This window comes from Chiloscyllium plagiosum, unplaced genomic scaffold (genome assembly GCF_037043375.1).
Source record: "Chiloscyllium plagiosum isolate Xiang-an unplaced genomic scaffold, Cpla_swu_hap1 HiC_scaffold_15, whole genome shotgun sequence".
In the NCBI taxonomy this organism is placed as follows: domain Eukaryota; kingdom Metazoa; phylum Chordata; class Chondrichthyes; order Orectolobiformes; family Hemiscylliidae; genus Chiloscyllium; species Chiloscyllium plagiosum.
In genome coordinates, this window is record NW_028270153.1 from 26,758,861 (window position 1) to 26,774,688 (window position 15,828).

General features: G+C 39.6%; 1 protein-coding gene and 1 long non-coding RNA gene across 6 annotated transcripts in view; one reads left to right on the forward strand and one right to left on the reverse strand.

The window, feature by feature from the left end:
• LOC148147635 (uncharacterized) overlaps nucleotides 1-15,828 on the reverse strand; it is a 311,747-nt gene that overhangs the window by 120,278 nt on the left and 175,641 nt on the right. The window lies entirely within an intron of this gene.
• arhgap40 (Rho GTPase activating protein 40) overlaps nucleotides 1-15,828 on the forward strand; it is a 132,361-nt gene that overhangs the window by 96,230 nt on the left and 20,303 nt on the right. For all 5 annotated transcript variants that reach the window (XM_043710572.2, XM_043710571.2, XM_043710570.2 and 2 more), the window contains 8 exons: nucleotides 1,521-1,741; nucleotides 5,500-5,590; nucleotides 7,373-7,536; nucleotides 7,969-8,134; nucleotides 10,157-10,248; nucleotides 11,895-11,972; nucleotides 12,083-12,242; nucleotides 12,805-12,887. In XM_043710572.2, coding sequence (XP_043566507.2) covers nucleotides 1,521-1,741; nucleotides 5,500-5,590; nucleotides 7,373-7,536; nucleotides 7,969-8,134; nucleotides 10,157-10,248; nucleotides 11,895-11,972; nucleotides 12,083-12,242; nucleotides 12,805-12,887 — 1,055 coding nt within the window. The remainder of the gene's footprint in view (nucleotides 1-1,520; nucleotides 1,742-5,499; nucleotides 5,591-7,372; nucleotides 7,537-7,968; nucleotides 8,135-10,156; nucleotides 10,249-11,894; nucleotides 11,973-12,082; nucleotides 12,243-12,804; nucleotides 12,888-15,828) is intronic.

Here is a 15,828-nt window from a genome sequence, read left to right on the forward strand (position 1 = left end):
TATACACTGCTCTTGTTGTATCAGAATGCAGTAGTTCTCTTGCATCAATGTCACAATTATAACATAAATGCAAACTAACATTATTGTCAACTGGAAATGATGTGAATTAGAACAAGCAGGGAGTCTTCGTTTGCTCAACTCAGGTCTTTAATAATTTTATGTTTCCAGCCTGCAAGTTTAAGATTGGCTTAAATTGCATGGCCAGTAGACAATGATTTTTGAAAAATGGTGCCCTACTGTATTGATGTCAAATTTAATATCAACCAGTACGTGTAAGATTGTGAGTCATATTTTCTACCCTTTTGTTGTCATGAATAGAAAATTTTCAATAAACCTATTGAAATGTGACAAATGACAAAGGAATAGTTAGAAAAACAATTTCCTCTGCTGGGGGTATCCTAACAAGGTGGTATAATTGTGTAGACATACAGGAATTAAATCAAGAAACACATTTTCTTAGAAAGGATAATGGAAATTTAGAACTCAGTCCTGTGAATGGCTGTGGATGCTGGGACAGTTGAAATTTTGCACTTGGTAGATTATTTCCTGTGAATAAAGAGATCCAAAATTATGACAAGTAAATGGAATTGAGGTACAGATTAGGCACAATTTAGTGTAATGGTGGAACAGACTGGAGGTCTACTGCTTTTCTCATGTTCTAATATTATGAACATAAAAGCTATAGGAATAATGTTCAAATTATCAACTGCTTGTGACCAGTTACTTGGCGATTCTTCATGGAAGGTCAGTAATGTGGTCGACTTTGATCACAATCTTCACATTGTCCTGGTGTGTGATAGAATAGTTTCCACTTGCCTGGATGAATGCAACTCCAAAAATACACTAGAACCTCAATACAATCCAGAACAGAACAGCCCATTTAATTGGCACCCATCCAATATCTTTAACATTCCTCCATCACCAACGCACAATGGCAACAGCATGTACTATATACAGGTAGTTCTTCTATAACGGGTGTTTTGTCAGTGTGAATTGCCTATAATGTGATTGATGAATTGTGGATGTTGTTTGCATAATACAAACTTTTTGCTGAACAGGTATAGCCAGTTTCTCATGGCGCGATCTTCTACAGAGTGATTTTCTATAGCATGTGGTTGCAGAGGAACGCAACTGTCACGTTATAATAGAATGACTTGCACTGTGGCAACTCAAAAAAACCTACTTCCACAGCACTTTCTAAATCCACGATCTCTATCACCTAGAAGTAAAAAAAGCAGCAGATGCATGGAAATGCCACCACTTCCCCATTGCCATCTAAGCCACCATTTTAACTTAGAGTCATAGACTCATAGAGATGTACAGCACGGAACTATATAATTCTATAACTATTTAATTACTCATTATTTCTAGTGCTCCCTTCCCAACAGCATTGTAGTATTTTTAAACCAGATGGATTATGACAGTTAGATTTCCATGTTGTAATACTGGAGGAAACCAATGTAGACCCGAAGAGTGTGAGCAAATGTTAAGACTAAATGTTACTTCTGTTTTGCTTTTAGATGGAGATTTTGAGATTGATTGGCTTCACGATGCTGGGCTCTCCACTCTTATCAAAGAAGATGGCAGAAATGATGATGAAGAGGTCTTGCTTTCTACTCTAACACGCACGCAGTCTGCAGCTGTGCAGCGCAGATTGGAAAACTATACTCTATCTATGCGGGTAAAGAGCAAGCAACCTGTACGAGATGTTAGGGATATCTTTTCAGGATCAAAGATTTCAGTAAGTGGAAACTGTCTGTCTTAACCATGAAACCAAGTAGAAGTATCTGAATTGATGTGTGAACACATTTAAAAGAACTTGAGGACTGATTTTTACTCTCCTTTTCATCTCATTATTGAAGCGAGAGTTCATGTGAGACTTTAACATATTGGTGTCCTAGTGTTTACTTTGTTCCCTTGCTCATGTCACACTTGTGCCATTTTAACAGGATTATTTTGAGCAATATCGAAGCCCCTCACCCCCTGCAGGTGAGGATTTACAGGGAGTTCTCCTATAACACTGTAGTTGTGTTCCAGCAAAACCTCGCTTAAGAGAAATAATGGGGCCTCTGGGAAAAGTGGGGTTCGGGCAGACCAGCAAAAGGTATCACTCATGATCGCTCAAAAATCACCCAAAAGTCTGATGCAAAGTATAGCACAGCCTGAATGAACGCTGAAATCATATTTATTAACTAAACAAAAGTTGGTTTAACACAGTACATTAAAAAAAAAGTAAGGAAGCTGCTGTCTATAAAGTACCTCTCACAGAAAGCTGCTCTGTTGGCAGCTGACATCAGCGCATGCGCAGAATGGCGCAGAAATTTTAGCGCGTGCGCAGAACGGCATAAAGAGCAGTACTGACGTCATGCATGTGCAGAACAAGCCATGCAAACTGATCCCCAATGGAATCGCACTACTGCAAACAGAGGTAAGCGTTCTCGAAAATACCATTCCCTAATTCATTCATGATTTGGAGATGCTGGTATTGGACTGGGGTGTACAAAGTTAAAAATCACACAATGCCAGGTTATAGTCCAACAGGTTTAATTGGAAGCACTAGCTTTCAGAGTGACGCTCCTTCATCAGGTGATGAACTATCACCTGATGAAGGAGCGGCGCTCCGAAAGCTAGTGCTTCCAATTAAACCTGTTGGACTATAACCTGGTGTTGTGTGATTTTTAACTTATTTCATTCATGACATTATAAGCAAACTACTGCCAAAATGCGTGTCATCCTTGAACTACCTGTAATTAAAATCCAATATTTATGGCTCAGTGATGTCGTAATGGTGAATGTTTGATGTTTGGCTTCACGTAGGAAACCTTAGCTTGGATTTTACAGGTCAACTTTGTCTTAGTGCCCCTGGCTAAAATGTTGCTCCAGAGCTCCAGAGGGTGCTCCTGGAGATGAAAAAATCAATCAGTGGTCAATTGATTGTTAGAGGCAGGATTTCCACCATACGTCCATGTGTGCATACACACACACACACGTGCACGCCTCCTCCTCCTCCTCCTCCTCCTCCTTAGAGATGCATGGCTGGGCAACTCTGTGAGAGTTGGAGCTGGACACCAAGGTAAATGAATGATTTTGCTAATTCAGTGCTGTGACTTCAAGGTTCTCACAAAATTTTCCCTTTAACATTTTAGTTGAAGAGTAGTTAATTACATGATAATACTTTGGTGATCTCATGAACAATTTCTTTAATGCTGCCTTCAGCAAAAGAGAAAGAAAATTAGATGAAAGAGATTTGTCGGCATCTTCAACATGAAGTGAAGTTGAAAAACATAGCTATTGTGTACCGGGGTAAAAGCATAATTTGTTATTTGTTAATCTTTGAGTGGATGTTGTAGCCTTCCCTCCTTCTTTTACAAGTCATTGGCTCTGCATTAGACTATTGCCCTAAGTCCATTTGTGGTCCTTGAAGACTGTGACCAAGTGTTCATTCTTCACACATGAATCAAGTAAACCCGTACTAATAGGTTATTGGGCAAACCCATCAACTGAGTCTGTTTTCAGCTGATACTTAACTACACATCATCTTTGGCCCCTGGATGATGATCAGTGCAGAAGTTTAAAGTCGCTTGCCCTTCCCTAAAAGTCGTTGAGACTAATTTCAGTGTTCCAGAATGAGATCAACCGATTTGACACAGATGCCAGATGTTCAGAGATAAAGACAATAAATTTCAGGCAATGGCCTCTTGTGGTACAGTGGAAGTGCCCCTAATCCCAGATCAAGACAGCCTGGATTTAAGTCCCATCTGTTCCAGAGGTGTGTAATAATAATCTCTGAGCAAGTTGATTTGAAAAATAAGTTAAATTTTTAAAAAACTTAAAAATTAAACTTCAGACAAAGTCTGCATTGCCCTTAACAGTCTTTCTATGTAAGTTAATTATTTGGAAAATACGAGTGCTTTACTTGTAGTGATTAACAGATGGAAAAAAAATACCATTGGTTATTTGGTGATGGGAGAAAAAAAAGAGTTCAATTGCATGTAAGGTGTCTTCTGGATAGGGTTATTATGCTATATTGGAAGTGCCCTTATCTCTGGGCCAGAAGACCTGGTTTCAAGTCCCACCTATCCCAGGCATGTGTTGTGACACCTCTGAACAGGTTGGTTAAAAATCTAAGTATCAGGCATGGAATTAGAGCAATTTATTAAGTAACAAAATTTGCATTTAACAAATCAAGTCAAAAGGTGTTCTAATTCAAATAGTCCTTTCTGTCCAATGATGCATGTGGCTACAGATGACTCATAACTGTTGTTCTTCTTTTCTCTTCCTAAGCCTTCCTAAAATCTGTGTCAAGTATTTGCATGTTGCTGTTTTTTTGCCTGCAGCCAAGCGTACTTCTGGTGCTTTGGTTTCCTGAGCTTGTTACCTGTCTGTCAATGTTTACATTAACTGTCAACTGTGATCATGAACCCATGGTCATGAGTCGTCACAGCCACAACCCAAACAGCATTTCCTTGCCACATAAACGATCTGACTGTCAATGTGGTTCTCATTAACTTGCACCACTTCCTCAGACATCTAAAGCAACCTTTCATTTACTAGGGAGTCATGCAATCTGAAATATACATTGAAAGGAATACATAACATTATATAAAGTATTGAAAGTATAAAAAGATATAGAAAGGTCTACTTTTCGTACATTGACTAATGACCAAATCTGGATCCATGCTTTGTGATCCATTGCTCAGTTGCTGATTAACTAGATGAACCAGATGGCTTTAATTAAGTTTGAAAGGGAAATTTGCAGGAAAGGCTGACAATTTGAAATGATTAATGACACATAAACTTCACTCCTAGCAGCAGAGCCCATTTCCCAGACAGAGTGTTTGATGTGGTATTTATTTGGGGCGGCACAGTGGCTCAGTGGTTAGCACTGCTGCCTCACAGCACCAGTGTCCCTGGTTCAATTCTAGCCTCGAGTGACTGTCTGTGTGGAGTTTGCACATTCTCCCTGTGTCTGCGTGGGTTTCCTCTGGGTGCTCCGGTTTCCTCCCACCGTCCAAAGATGTGTGGGTCAGGTGAATTGGCCATGCTAAATTGCCCATAGTGTTAGGTGCATTAGTTGGAGGGAAATGGGTCTGGGTGGGTTACTCTTCGGACAGTCGGTGTGGACGTTTTGGGCCAAAGAGCCTGTTTCCACACTGTAGGGAACTTAATTTAATATCCGTGTTGTATCATTTGCTATGTTAAATAGCCAATATGATTGATAGTTACTGCCTGCTTATATTTGCAAAGAATAAGTAGTGTTAAAACAAGTGGTAAAGTTTGCCGTAAGAAAATTTTTGAACTGTGTAATTTCCTATAGATCTATTAATAAAGTTTATGCCGTGTAAGCATTGTTAATTGACAAGAAGGCATACACATACACTTTTACAGCTGCTTAAATAGTTTATACCTGCTTTAATGACAGTAATTGATACGTATATTCACAGTTCTGTTCACTTATGTTAAAAACTCCAATGTATTTCTGAAATGTGATGCTTTCAGAAAACGCAAGATACCAAATGTTCAGTTATCGATGCATTGCAACCAGACCAGCACCTTGAGAATCTGCTGCCAGAAGACGAAAAAAGAGAAGGTACACTTCAACTTCATTTCTTCAAGGAAATAATGCTGTAACCACAAGGAGTTATTAGCTATAATGTTACATATCATTTTCCTTCCACATTGACCAATGGAAAAAAAAATCACTTAGCCATCACTGGAACCTTTATGTTCTGAACAGAAGTATTCCTCATACATTGTAAATTTTCCCAAAATTGAAGTGACAGAGAGAAATCTACTAGAGACCTTACATTTGTTTTTCTGCTTTCATTCCCCTCTATGCATTCAGTGACTCTGGTAGTGTAGTGAGTAACATACCTGCCTTTGAGACAGAGCTCTGGATTGGAGTCCCACTCCAGATCTTGAAGGCCGGGGAAAGTGTGTTTATGGGACAGTTAATCAAGTTGCCTATCAACTTGTAATCCTTCCAGCATATGTCAGCGGCAAGCAATGAAATTGGGAGAGATTCCTGGTTAGCCATGATTTGGAAAGAAATTGGGGCCTCTACCAATACTATCCAAAGCTCTCGGCTAAAATCATGGATGTATGTTGCCATAGCAACTTGCACTCCTGGGTGGGGGCTCATTGACTAAATTGGCTGGATGGTTGGTGTGGATTAACATGGTTTGATACCTGTTCCTGCTGGTGTGGATTTGGGATGCAGCTCCATATCTTATCAATCTTGGAAATCGCTGGACCTACCTTTTGAGGATGTAGTAGTCCATTTGACAAATGTTGGGTAGAGAGGTGAAATGCAAACATTTTCATTCTGTACCCATTTGTATGGCATCGTGTGGTCAGATCTTCACTGGTGAGTGGGGAATTGAAATTCGGAATTTGCGTCATATAATCTATACTTTGCAACCACTGAAATGGTTGTTAGCAGTATCTGTCTCTATTATCACTGGGACACCATCACATGGCTAATCCTAGCAAGAATGTGACCCCCATCCTTGTTCCATGCCCATCCTCTCTAGGCTCCTCTTGGTCTAGATGCCATGATTGTCTTCATCCTGGGGCCAATTACAGTCCCAGTTGTGCCTACTATTCAGATCTCTTGAAAGTCTGACCTTCACCAACCTAAGACCACATGAAGTATGTTATTGCTTCAGGCTCCCTTGCTTAGCATTGGTCTGAATGGCACCAAATGGGGTTATGGCTGGGGGATGCATGAAGATGGCAGGGAAGTGGCAGCAGCACCTCCCACCCTTCACTCCCCACCTCTGCTCACTAAGATTCAACATTTAGTGGTTGCATTAACCACTTTAAAAATAATTGTAAACTTAAGATATTGTCTGAAATAAAATTGGGAGAGATTCCTGGTTAGCCATGCATTGGAAAGAAATTGGGGCCTCTACCATCACTATCCAAAGCTCTCAGCTAAAAACGTGGATGTATGTTGCCATAGCAACTTGCACTCCTTGATAGAGGCTCATTGACTAAAATATTTTATACTTGCTTTAATGACAATAATTGATACATATAAAACACAAAACATTCACAGTTCTGTTCACTTATGTTAAAAACTCCAATGTATTTCTGAAATGTGATACTTTCAGAAAACGCATGATACCAAATGTTCAGTTATCGATGCATTGCAACTAGACCAGCACAAATAGGGATTGAGAGTCAGATGTTAAGATATTAGAGCACATTATAATTTTAATATTTGTGTACCTAAAAAGTAAATTTTAGATGCAAATTTTACTCTGTCACATCCAGAAATGTACCACTATGCTTTTCTTTTGTTTAGAGTTACGTTTTAGCAAGTAACCTACTGCTTTTATCACCAAATTCTCTATTTCTTTTCTCTTAGCTTGTTCTGATGAACATGAGACTACATCACCAACACAGGATGAAATTTCGAAGACAAAATTTATATCTTTTGATATTTCTTATTCTGAGCAAGCAGCAATTTTGCGAAACAGTGTACAGTATAAAAAGCTCCCCAAGAAGAGAAATGATGATGGGACTTTGCCTGTAAGTCATTTTAATTATTTATCTCGACGCATTCTGAAATTGACCTGAACAAAGTTTGTGTGCTAGCCTATTTTATACTGAGAGCTGAGAGAACTGAATAATCAGTCAATATAAATGCTTCCATTTTGCACCATATTCACATTATGATCACTCTCTTGTGGGTATATTTTGTCTGGTGAGGTATGAGTAGGTATTGTTTACTTATGTATCTTAATCGTGTCTGTTTTAACAAGTTTGTATATACATTTTGTAAATTTGAAAATTATCAAGCTCTGTAGACAGTCACTTAATCAAAAAGGAAAAGCTAAGGGAGAGTAAGGTATTCTTCATCATCACATTCAGTCAATATTCGGACAATGCAATGCAACTTGGGGTGAATTCTCCAGCAACATCTTATTTCTGAGATTAAATGCTATACTCTTATTTTCAAAGCAATACAGAAGGTGCAAGAATAAACTAGGAGTAACAAGGATAGGTGACCTCTCGGCACAGGACATGAAAAGAATTCACACTTTGGCACTAATTGAACTAACAGCTCTGTTTGATGTCTTGGATTTGGAAGTGAAGCGACACAAAACAGTGAAAACGAAAACGTATGGTAAGTGTTGAGTGCACTCTCTTAAACCTTTGCCAATGATGTACTTGATGGAAAGTATTGATATATAGAACGATAGAGTCATACAACACAGAAACAAATCCTTAGTGCCAACTTGTCCGTGCCAACCAGACCTCCCAATCTGACCTAGTCTCATTTGTCAGCATCTGGCCCATATCTCTCTGAGCCCTTCCTTTTCAGATACCTATCCAGATGCCTTTTAAATGTTGTAATTGTACCAGCCTCCACCAGTTCCTCTGGCAGCTTGTTCCATACACACTCCACCCTCTGCATGAAAATGTTACCCCTCAGGTCCTTTTCCCTCTTAAATCTCTGCCCTCTTGTTTTGGACACCCCTACCCTAGAAAAAAGACACTGGCTATTCACCCTATACATGCCCCTCATGATTTTATAAACTTCTATAAGGTCACCACTCAGTTTGTAACAAAACACTTCATCATATTAACGATTAACGAAATTTAGAGTTTTCATCACGATTAAAATTAGCTGGCTTTTGTAGCACAGTGGTAGTGTCCCACCTCTGTGCCAGAAGGCTTGAGTTCAAGATCCACCTGATTCATTGGTGTGTCATAACATGTCTGAACAAGCTGATTAAAATCCCTAAACTTGGCTGGTTAGGAGAATCTTAAGCAGTTTATTTCTAGCCTATCTGAACAAAAGCTTCATTTAATAACTGAGAAGGTAAAATTTTTACTGAAGGTAGCTTCTCCCCTTTGCCACCTGCAGCTATGTGGATAGTTTTCCAGTGCAGTTGTAAAGCTGGCCACTAAGAACACTCATAATCGAGTCTCTTTGAGATTCTGCCTTCCTCCTCATCTTCTGTTCAATAAAGATCACCCTGTGTGAAGGATCCCGGCTAACATAAGAACATAAGAAATAGGAGCAAGAGTAAGCCATCTTATCCCTTGAGCCTGCTCCTCAATTCAATAAGATCATGGCTGATCTTTTTGTGGACTCAGTTCCACTTATTTGCCCTTTCACCATAACCCTTAATTACTTTACTGTTCAAACATCTGTCTGTCTTTGCCTTAAAAACATTCAATGAGGTAGGGAATTCCACAGAATCTCAATCCTTTTGGTGAAAATGTTCCACCTCAAGTCAGTTCTCAATCTGCTCCCCATTATTTTGAGGCTGTGCTCTCTAGTTCTCATTTCATCCGCTAGTAGAAAAATTCTCCCTCCTTCTATCTTATCTATTCCCTTCATAATTCATATGTTGCCCCATCATTCTTCTAACTTCCAATGAGTATAGTCCCAGTTTACCCAATCTCTCCTCATAAGTCAACTTTCTCAATTCCCAAATCAACCTAGTGAACCTCCTATGCATCCATCCAGTGCCAGTACATCCTTTCTCACGTAAGGAGACCAAAATGTACTCCATGTGTGGTCTCACCAGCACCCTCTCTAGCTGCAGTATAACATCCCTGTTTTTAAACTCCATCCCTTGAGCAGTGAAGGACAATATTCCATTTACCTTCTTAATCACGTACCGCACCTGCAAACCAATTTTTTATGATTCATGCACAAGGACACCCAAGTCTCTCTGCATAGCAGAGTGCTGCAATTTTTCACCTTTTTAAATAATAGTCCATTTTGATGTAATTCCTACCAAAATGGATGACCTCACCAACATTGTACTTCATCTGCCAGACTTCTTTAACCTGTTCATATCCCTCTGTAGACTTTCAGTGTCCTCTGCACACTCTGCTCTACCACTCATCTCAATGTAATCTGAGAACTTTGACACACCACACTTGGTCTCCCAACTCCAAATCATCTATGTAAACTGTAAACAATTGCAGTCCCAACACTGATTCCTGAGGCACACACTAGTCACTGATTGTCAACCAGGTAAACCTCAAGCTTAGTGCTCAAAATACTTAGATTTCAAAATTAACAGTGTACAGAACCATTCACAACTTTGAGAATGGCAGAACCATAGGAGGGAGCTTCTAATCATCACACCAGGACTGCTGGACCAATCCACCTTTTCTTTATGCGCAGATAATAAAATTTTCGGTGTCCCACTCACACATCTAATTGAAAATGATCAGAGGATTGATCCCAACACTAAAGTTCCATTGTTCCTTAAAGAGGTGAGCCCTTTTGTTTTATTATAATAGAGATTTCAGGAAAGAAAGAGACAAATAAAAAATTCTAGAAGCAGAATTTATAAGTTCCAAGCATTTGAAGGCAGGATGGAAGGTAAAATCAAGTGGGTGGACTTCCACTGCCTCTGCCCTAAAGTTTAAAGGGGGGAGGGGAGAGAGGTGAGGTGGGTATGTGGGAGGGTGGTTTGTTTGCCCTTGGGGCAATGAGTCTTGAAGTGGGTGAATTAACATATTACCTGTGGCAGAGAGAGGCCCACACTCTGTAGGAAGCACAGCAGTTTTAGTTGCACAGGCAGGTGTCAAGTAAGGTATCTCTTTTGCATTATCGCTGGACTCATCAGAGACAGCTCCCCACTTTCCCTATTCTGGCACCCCTTGCCCTGTAAGGTCATTCCCCAACTTGGCCACTTGAACTACTCCCCCGACCCCCACTCCCTTGGTGAAAACACCAATCCTGGGCTCCTTGGCATGGTAAGACTGCCATGTTTAGCAGCATTCATCTCGTGCCTTGCCACTACTGGGACTATAGAGCTTCAGGTAACTGGTTGTCAGGCTGCTTTCTATACCTGAATACGTCGTCTGAATAGTTAAACTGAGTTGCTTCATCCAGGTCCTGCCAGAATATGATTGGTGCAATGAGTGGCATATGGAAATTTGGCTTTTATTGTAAGGGGAATGAACATAAAATGTTTACTCAAGCTTTACAGGGCCTTGGATCAATTGTATCTTAAATTCTCTGCACAGTTTTAGTACCTTTATTTGAAAAAATATATTGTTCATTAGTTTAGGGATTGTTCATTTAACTCATTTCTGGAATGCAGGGCTTTTCTTAATGGAAGGAGCATGAACAGTCTCTGTCCTATACTCAGCGAGGTTTAAAAGAATGAGAGGTGATATTATTGAAGCATACATGATTCTGAGAGGACTGGAGGATTGGGAGACTAGAATTAGGGAAGCAGTTTAAGAATCAGACATCTTCCTTGAAAAAGGAGAATTTTTTTTCTCGGGGGCCCAATAATATATGCAATTTCATTCTCCACAAAGTAATGGAAGCTGGGTCACCGAATTTAGTCAAAGCAGAATTGAATAGATTTTTAATAGAGGACACCAGGTTGTGGGTGACAGACAAGAAAGTGGAGTTGAGACCACAATCGGAGTGAATTATTGAATGGCAGAGCATGGTTTAAAGGTCAAGAGGCCTAGTCCTGCTTTTAATTCCTATGTTCCCGTCCTACTGAGATAGGGATAAAAATCTTGTCTTAAAGCAACTAATAGTATTCCCAGCATTAAGTTGCTGTGGGTGAGCTGTGGCTGTGGGGGAGATCCCCACTCTTCAACCCTGACATTTTAACTTATGGAGCAGGGGCTTTACTATCTCATGGAATTCAATTTCAAATTTCTAGAATACCTCAGTTGAGAATACATCCAGTAATTGAGGACCATAAAATCTCAGATTATGCTACGAATACGTTAAAATAAAGCTAGTCTGAACATTCAAAATTAATGGAGCACTAACCAGTTTAACAAAGATGGGTTAATTCATTGGCCAAAATAGCAACAGAGGACTTTTAGGTGAATGCATTATACATTATGGCCTGTTACAACACAAAACTAATTCTTTTTTCCCATAGTTGCTGAGCTGTCTGGAAGAAAATGGTTTGGAAACAGAAGGGATTCTTCGCATTTCAGGATCTGTAGCTAGAATAAAGGTACTTTAAAGAAACCGTAAATGAACTAAAACAAACTTACTGACAGGTATTTTTGGAATTGTAACATTCTATTTATTTTTGAATTAATACATTTCCTGCTTTGCCTACAGAATTTACAGAAGGAGCTGGATGCAAATTTTTACCAAAAATGTTTTGACTGGAAAAATGCCCACCAAAATGATTTGTCAGGTTTATTAAAGATGTTTATCCGTGAATTGCCATATCCCTTGTTAACAGCAGAATATGTGACTGCTTTTGCAACAGTCAAAGGTATGTCCTGTTTATGTCGTTGCCATTATACTGAAGTAGTCTATCCATTTGGACAATAAATGAAGCCAGCATGGAGTTATTAAAGTCAAATCATGTTTGATTGACTTGACTGAGTTCTTTGATGGACTAGAGGATGATCTGTCTGTGGGGTTCAGAAATACAGTTGATAAAATTTTGATTAAATTTATCACTAATTTACAAATGAAATTAAAATCCATCAGATTACGACAACATTGACAACATGGATGCAAAATCGGCTGAAGGACAGAAGACAGAAAATGATTGTAAAAGATTGCACACAGTAAAAAGGTGGTCAAAGCAGTTTCAATAGTAATATTGAAAATTGAATTTGATAAATAATTGAAGGAAAGAAATCTACTAGGCTATTGAGAAAGCAAATGGGAGAGCGACTAATTGAATACCTCTACTAGAGACTCTACCCAAATGACCATGTTCTGTGTGACGCGATTCTTTGCGTTTTTATTTTCATTAAAAGAGAAGCACATGGCTTATTTTATCTCTTTTTTGGTTTCACCTAATGCAACAACTTTGTTTATTTTAGATATCTCTGATCAAATACAAATGATTCATGCCCTGAATCTCCTTGTGGTGATCCTTCCAGATGCATACAGAGCTACACTTAAGGTAGGATTTATTACAGCAACAAAGGATTCCCAATGTCAAAGAATTACCACCACCACAATTTATTAAAAAAAGCTGACAAAAATTATGCAATTCAACCTTGAAAGGAAGTGATGGAAGGTATCTTTTATTGATCAATATCCATAAGAAAGGTGCAGACAAGATAAACTCAGCATTCTGTTTTAAACACTGCTGTATCAGTTGGATGAGGCAAATTTAGGACTATGGTCAGGTTCTTTGCATAAATCTGGAGGGGTATATGAACAGATTTCTTTGTCTTTGTAGACACAATAACTGTAGAGTTGTTTAGAATAAATTGAATGCTTTGATTTAGTCTTCAGGGTCCCCATATGGATAATGACGACTTGCCGATTAGTATTCCTAAAGAAGAAAGAACAAAGAACAATACAGCACAGGAACAGGCCCTTTTGCCCTCCAGTGCTGTACCGACACATTTTGCCCTTCCATATTCAAACTTAACTTGTATTCACTCACAGGATCCATATCCTTCTGTTCCCTTGCTATTCATGTATTCATCCAGGTGCTTCTTAAATACTGGTATTATGTCTGCTTCCACTGCTTCCTCGAGCTTTGTGTACTAGGCACTCACCACCCTTTGTGTGAAAGACGTGCCTTGCACATCTCTTTTAAACTTCCCGCCCTCGCACTTGAACTTGTGACCCCTAGTAATTGACTCCTCCTCCCTGTGAAAAAAGCCCCATACCTTCCACTCAATCCATGCCATTCACGATCTTATAAACTTCTATCAGGTTGTCCCTTAACCTCCTGCGATACAGTGAAAACAAATCCAGTCTATCCAACCTTTCTTCATAGCTAAAATCCCCAATCCCAGGTAACAAACTTGTAAACCTTTTCTGTACCCACTCCAAAGCATTCACATCCTTTTGGGAGTGTGGTGTCCAGAACTGTATGCAATACAAATTTTCCTCTTCTATACTTGGAAATAGAATACTGAGAGGCCTTGATAAAGTGGACGTGGAGAACATGCTTCCATTAGTGGGAGAGACAAGGACCCAAGGGCACAGGCTCAGAATGAGGGAATGATCCTTTAGAATTGAGATGAGGAGGAATTTTGTCAGCCAGAAGGTGGTGAATCTGTGGAACTAATTTCTGCAGAAATCTGTGGAGGTCAAGTCATTGTGTCTTAAAGACAGAGAAAGATAGGTTCTTGATTAGTAGGGAGATCAAGGGTTAAGGGGAGAAAGCAGGAGAAGGGGTTGAGAAACATTTCAGCCATGATCGAATGGTGGAACAACTCAATGGGCCAAATGACCTAATTCTGTTCTGTATCTTATGGTACTATGGTATGTTTTATTGATGTTCCACATCATTGTTAAGTAAAATAATAAAATCTATATTGAAACAGTATTCTTAAATGCACTGTATCATCACCAGATTTAATATTCTAATTTTAAATGCTCTGATTACAGCTTTGTCTTTTGTTTGAATCAGCTTTGAATTATGTGGGCAGACAGAAACAGAACATTACTAATGGCTATTTCTACTTCTCCCAGCTTAGAAACAGGAAAGTTAATCTTTGATGAAGGTTTCTGTCAAAATAGTGTCAAACCATTTTCATCTCTGGTCTTTTTAATGTTAGTCAGATTCCAAGTGGAGTCGACTGTACCCTATTGCCACCAGGTGAGGAGAGATAGATCTCCTTCCCTCTTTCTCAATCTTCTGGTTTGGTTGCAACAAAGTTTTAAGTTCCTTTTTAGAATGCGACTCTACTTTTTCCCAACTAATTATGAGTTAACAGAAGAGAGATATAGACTTTGGCTCTTTACTAAAACTGCTGCTGAAATTGTTACTGCCTGGGCCTATCCAGTTCTGCTGCTGCTACTGCAAGAAAATAAATGTGGTTAACTAGGGCAGAATCTTATAGGGACCTGAACAATATACGATGTAGTGAGATGTGTGGCAGTATCACATAATAATTTTGAAGGAGCTTACCTTGATGTCAGGTGCAACATGCTGCATCTTTTCCGTATCTGCTGGATGTTGAGGTGAGATTCCCGTTAAATATAATGTAGGAGCAAATTACTGCAGGTGTCTAGCATGTGTTGTTTGCTATTATGCAGTTATTCAGTTACCATACAATCACCTGAAGCCTGAATAAGGCCTGAGTGGATGTTGATTACTATTAAAGCTTATCCAGTGTGAATCATCTCAGCTGTATCTAAGAGAGGGCCTGTTGACAATGCACAGTCAGTATGCTTCGCAAGATCAGGAAGAAGGGATAACATCCAGAGTGAGGCACATATGAACTGAATAGATACTTTGGGGATTTTGGGGCAGTGTGGGAATTTGGGGCAATGTGGGTATTCGGGGCAGTGTGGGTATTTAGTACAGAGGGCAAAAAGTGATTTTTCTTGCCTTTTTGGTTCATAGTTTGTAAGGCACTTTTTAACAGGATAGATTTAAGCCTGCACAATGTGGGAGCTGATGAACCCCATTGTTCACAGTGATGGCATCTGTAGAAAGTGTTGATTGATTGAGGATCTCCGGCTTGGAGTGGATGAACTGGAATCTGAGCTTTGAACTCTGTGACACATCAGGGAGGGGGAGAGTTACCTGGATGCTGTGTTTTAGAAGGCAGTCACACTCCTTAGATTAACTACCCCGAATTCAGTCAGTGGTCAGGGACAGGAAGGTGTGACTCCCAGTGAGGTAGGTAGAGGAATCCAGGAGGAAGGCTGAAGGAGCCTCAGCCCTTGAGCTTGTCTATCAGGTTTAAGATTCATGGATAAGAATGTGTGGACAAGAGCAGGAGCAGTAAGGAAAATGAGAAAACTGACCATAGCACTGTGGTACAGAGAGCCATTGAAGAGGAGAGAGAAAAGAGAAATATGGCTGTAATCAGGCAGAGTATAGTTAAGGGAATAGCTGCTGTTCTCTGTGGCCAGGATTGAGAGTCTCGAAG